Genomic DNA, 5234 nt, shown 5'->3' with positions numbered 1-5234 from the left:
AGAACAATTGAACCTTCTTTCTGCACATCTCTGAGAAAAAATAACTTGATATTGAAGTGCTTCGTTTTCCCATGAAAAATGGGATTGTTGGATATAGCTATTGCAGCTTGATTATCCACAAACACATCTGTACCTTCCTTCTGCTCCAGATTCAGATCAAATAAAACTTTTCGAAGCCATAAAGCTTGATTTGCAGCAGCTGTAGCTGCAATAAACTCTGCCTCCGCAGTTGATTGTGCAACAATTTCTTGTTTTTTACAAGACCAAGAGAACATCCCTGACCCCAGATTAAAACAATAACCAGAGGTACTTTTCATATCCTCAAAACCACCATAATTGCTATCTGAATAGCCCTGCAGAACATAATTCTGACTAGCACAAAACTGAATTCCATGCTTCAATGTGCCTTTTACATATCTTAAAACTCTTTTTGCAATTGAAAAATGAGTTTCAGTAGCACAATTCGTAAATCTAGAAAGCAAACTCACAGAGTATAAGATATCGGGTCTTGTGGCCGTTAAATACATCAAAAAGCCCACTAGACTTCTGTAAAGAGTTTCATCAATCTTTTCTGCTACATCATCCTTGTTGAGCTTCACATTTTTACCCATAGGAGTGTTAGCAATTTTGCACTCATCCATTCTGAATTTTTTCAGAATTTCTTTAGCGTATTTGGTTTGACAAATGAACACTTCTTTCTCCTTTTGTTGAACCTCCATTCCAAGAAAATATGCCATTTCTCCTAAGTCAGTCATCTCAAAGATCTGCTGCATATCTTTCTTGAATTCATTCACAAGCTCCAAATTGCTTCCTGTAACAAGCAAGTCATCCACATACAGAGAAACAATAATAAAATTGATTTCATCACCTTTGACGTAGAGGGTAGCCTTATTGAGACTTTTTTTGAAACCCAACTGCATCAAGTGCTGATCAATTCTGCTATACCAGGCCTGCGGTGCTTGCTTCAGGCCGTATAGCGCTTTTTTGAGCAAATACACATCATTTTCTTGCTCTTTTATGACAAACCCATCTAGTTGTTCAACATAGATCTCCTCTTCAAGAAAACCATTTAGAAACGCTGATTTGGCGTCTAACTGGTAAACTTTCCATCCCTTTTGAGCAGCAATGGCCAGTAGCAATCTGATTGTTTCAATTCTGGCAACAGGAGCAAAAGTATCCGAAAAATCTACACCAGGGATTTGGGGATACCCTTTCACGACAAGCCGCGCTTTATGCTTGTTTATAGAGCCATCACCATTCAGTTTTGTTCTGAATACCCATTTTACCCCAATCACATTTTTGTCATCGGGTCTTTTTACGAGTTTTCAGGTTTTATTTTTTTCAATCATGCTTAGCTCCTCCTTCATCGTAGCTACCCATTTTGGATCTCCTTTTGCCTCCCGAAAATTTTCTGGTTCCAGGATCGTAATATTGCACCTCTGATAGATTTCAAAAAGTGATCTTGTACCTCTGATCGGTTCATCATCAAACAAATCAGATTTGGACAGCTCTTGCAATTTTGAATCTTGATTTGGAATGGTTCCAGCCTGATCTCCTTCCCAATTCCATTTCGCATATTCCATAAAATGCACGTCTCTGCTTATTTGAATTTTTCTCGTATTAGGTTGAAAATTTCTATAAGCCTTTGAAACTGAGCTGTATCCCACGAAAATTCCAGCTTCAGCTTTTTTGTCGAGCTTGTCCCTTTTAATCTGAGGCACATAAGTAAAATACAGGCAGCCAAACACTTTTAAATTTTTTAAAGAAGGTTTGTAACCATACCAAGCTTCAAAAGGTGTCTTCCCATCAACTGCTTTTGTAGGAAGTCTGTTTAGCAAAAACACAGAAGTGTTAGCCGCTTCTGCCCAGTATTCTTTGGGCAAGTCCTTCTCATAAAGCACACACCTGGCCATCTCCATTACTGTACAATTTTTTCGTTCACTGACTCCATTTTGCTGAGGAGTATATGGAGCAGTGAGTTGATGATTAATTCCAGCCTCCTCACAATACTTACTGAATGTTGCAGACGTGCACTCCTTCCCATTATCAGACCTCAAAGTCTAAATTTTGCAGCCACTTTGTGTTTCAATCCAGTTCTTAAAGTTCCAGAACACACCAGCCACTTCTAATTTGAATCTGAGAAAATAAATCCATCACATTCTGCTATAATCATCAATAAAAAGCAGATAATACTTACTCCCATTAAGTGAAGGAGTTCTATGAGGACCAGCCACATCAGTATGAATCAATTGAAGCTTTTCTGTTGCTCTCCAAATAGCTTTCTTAAAAGGAAGTCTTGATTGCTTACCATATTGGCAAGCGTTGCATTCTGGCATATCAACTTCAAGATTAGGCAAATTGCGAACAAGTTCATTCTTTTGCATATTCACCACTGCTCTATGATGAAAATGCCCCAGCCTTCTATGCCATACTTCTGCATTTACTGTTACTGCTGAGTAAACCGATTGCGTTGCCTGCAAGGGTTCTAGTGCAAAACTTTTCCCTTTCATCCTCACTCTAAAAATATCTTCATCTTTTGAATTTTTGATTAAGCAATGGTTGCTGTCAAAAAATAATTTGAAGCCATTTTCAAGAAGCTGACCAACACTGAGCAGATTTTGAGAAACATCAGGTACAAATAATACTTCTCAAATAAATTTTGTACCTTTCAAAGTTTCTATTGCAACTGTGCCTTTTCCTTCCGCTGCGATATATTCTCCATTGCCAATCTTCACCTTGGATATAAATGACGTATCCAGCTCCTTGAATAAATCCTAGTCAAACGTCATATGATTGGTGCAGGCACTATCAATGAGCCATTTGTCATTTGAATGATTTGCTGCAAGACAAGTGGCTACAAATAGTTCCTCCTCTTCATGATCAGCTACATGAGCAACGTTTTTCTGCTGAGAATCATCTTGAGTTACAACCTTGCTCTTGCAAATTTTTTGATGATGTCCCATTTTTTTGCACTTCTTGCATTTCACATCAGGTCTCCTCCAACATTTTGATGGCGGATGACCCTTTCTGTTGCAGTGCTTACAAGGAGGAAAGTCAGATTTTGATGAACCTGAACCTTCCTTCTTGTTTTGTACCGTTGCTGGCAATGCTCCTTCAACAGAACCTTCACTTCACAGAAGCCTTCTCTGTTCTTGAGCCTGCAATGCATGTATCAATTCTGCCAAGCCAATCTTTGACAGATCCTTGGTATTTTCCAAAGAAGTGATGGTAGCTTCAAATCTTTCAGGGACGGTAACAAGAATTTTTTGAACTATTCTTGTATCATCAAAGTCAGAACCAAATAACCGTACCTTGTTTACAATACTGAGAAGTCTATCTGAATACTCTTTGACAGTTTCAGATTCCTTCATTCTTTGCATCTCAAATTCTCTAACCAGGTTCAGCACTTGCATTCCTTTGATCTTCTGATTTCCTTCGTACTCCTTCTTGAGATAATTCCATATATCAAAGGCTGTTTCCAAGGACATGATTTTGGTGAAAATTGAGGATGAAACTGCAGCAAACAAGCAGTTTTTGGCTTTGGACTTTCTTGCTTTCCTTTCTTTGAAACTCTTCATTTGAGCTATTATAGGATTTTCAGATAATGGAAGCACTTGGTAGTCTTCCTCAACAGCTTCCCAGAGATCATTTGCATCCAGGTAAACCTCCATTCTGATTGCCCAAACTTGATAGTTTTTCCCATTGAACACAGGAAGTGCAATGGCATTGAAAGGAATTTCAGCACTTGAAGCATCCATTTTTGGTGAAAAAAAAAACACTCAAGTTCCTCACAAGTCCCTTAAAGAAGAGGGCTCTGATACCAATTTTTGTTAGAGAAAAAAATAGAACACACAGAAAAGAAGAAGAATGTAGCAGAATGAGATAATTATTTTATTCACTGCTATGTGCTTAAATACAGCAAAAAAGAAACTGAAATTCCTACATTTTAGCTCAACCATGGAACATGCTTCCATGTTTAACAACTTAACTAAGAAAATGGAAATATTGACTAAAAATCAATAGAATAAGTCAATTGAAAATAAAAACAACAACTAAAAAATAGAAAGTGCAGTAGCAGCTAAGTCAACATTTTAATATATCCTAATGGATGTAGGCTTACCTATTTCTTTTAGTGATGTCATTATGAACTATGCCTCATCCTCCTCTGTGCAGGTTATATGGAATAGAGATTTAATATATATCTTTTACTCAACTGGGGGCTTAAGGCAGGAGGATCTTCTATCTTCCTATTTTTTTTGTTCTCTATATGAAATTGGCATATGGGATAAATAGAGCAATCCAAAACAAAACTAGAAACCTATTACTCTTAGTAAAAAGGGACCCCCTTTAACTCACCTCTTTTTTGCAGATGATATTTTTTTTTTGCAAAGGCTTCGAGCTACTAAGTGGAAGTCATCAATAGGGTGTTGGAGGAATTTTGTCTCAGCTTTGGTAAAAAAGTTAACAAAAGCAAGACAAGAGTTTTTCTTCTCCAAGAACATGCTAATCAGGTTAAGAAGGACCTCAGTTACAAGCTTAGAGTGAAAGATACATCTAATCTACGGAAGTAGTTAGGTTCCTTTTATTGCACTCCTGAGTCAATAAATCAACGTATCAATACATTATTGATAAGATGCAAAAATATTGGCTTTATAGGAGTCTAAAAACCTTACCCTTGCTAGAAGAATCACGCTAACACAATTAGTGCTAGTGACTATACCTGTCTATGCCATGCAAACCTCAATTATTCCAAGTTCAATGTGTTAGGAAGTGGATAAATTATGCTAGAAGTTCATTTGAAGTAGCAAATACAACAATTGTAAGATAAGTTTGGTTTTCTTGGGACCAAGTCTAATTGTCCAAGGAGCTAGGTGGCTTGGGTTTCCAGAATACAAGGTTCTTAAAGTGGCATGGGCTATAACTAATAAAAAGGAAGCTTTGTGAGTCAAGGTGCTCAATTTTAAGTACAAGTTCAGCCCTGACGCCCTCCTATATGCTCTCAATGGAGGTAGCAACTCGAGTTTATAGAGATGTTTAAGGCATATTTGGACCACTTTCAAGGAGTGATGTGTTCTCTAGGGAATGGAAAAAATGAAAAATTTTAGAGAAATGTATGGCTCCCAAATAGGCAATGCCTTTTTGATGTCATTACTATGGACATCTAGAATAGCATGCCATAGGACTTGGTGCTCGAGTATGTTACCTCGGAGGGCTCTTAGGACTAGTCCTATATC

General features: G+C 37.6%; 1 protein-coding gene across 1 annotated transcript; it reads right to left on the bottom strand.

Annotated features, from left to right (window-relative positions):
• Positions 1–3131: 3131 nt before the first annotated feature.
• Positions 3132–3758, bottom strand: LOC110612605. The gene has a single exon (XM_021753382.1). The coding sequence runs from the start codon at positions 3756–3758 to the stop codon at positions 3132–3134; it is 627 nt and encodes a 208-aa protein (XP_021609074.1).
• Between the last annotated feature and the right edge of the window lie 1476 nt (positions 3759–5234).

The sequence above is a fragment of the Manihot esculenta genome, chromosome 9, assembly GCF_001659605.2.
Source record: "Manihot esculenta cultivar AM560-2 chromosome 9, M.esculenta_v8, whole genome shotgun sequence".
NCBI classification, from domain to species: Eukaryota; Viridiplantae; Streptophyta; class Magnoliopsida; order Malpighiales; family Euphorbiaceae; genus Manihot; species Manihot esculenta.
The sequence above is the reverse complement of the archived record's forward strand: the minus strand, read 5'-3'. Positions and strand labels throughout refer to the sequence as shown.

Bases quoted from the DNA above. Each gene is read 5' to 3' on its own strand.
- LOC110612605 (XM_021753382.1), bottom strand. From the start codon at position 3,758: ATGGATGCTTCAAGTGCTGAAATTCCTTTCAATGCCATTGCACTTCCT.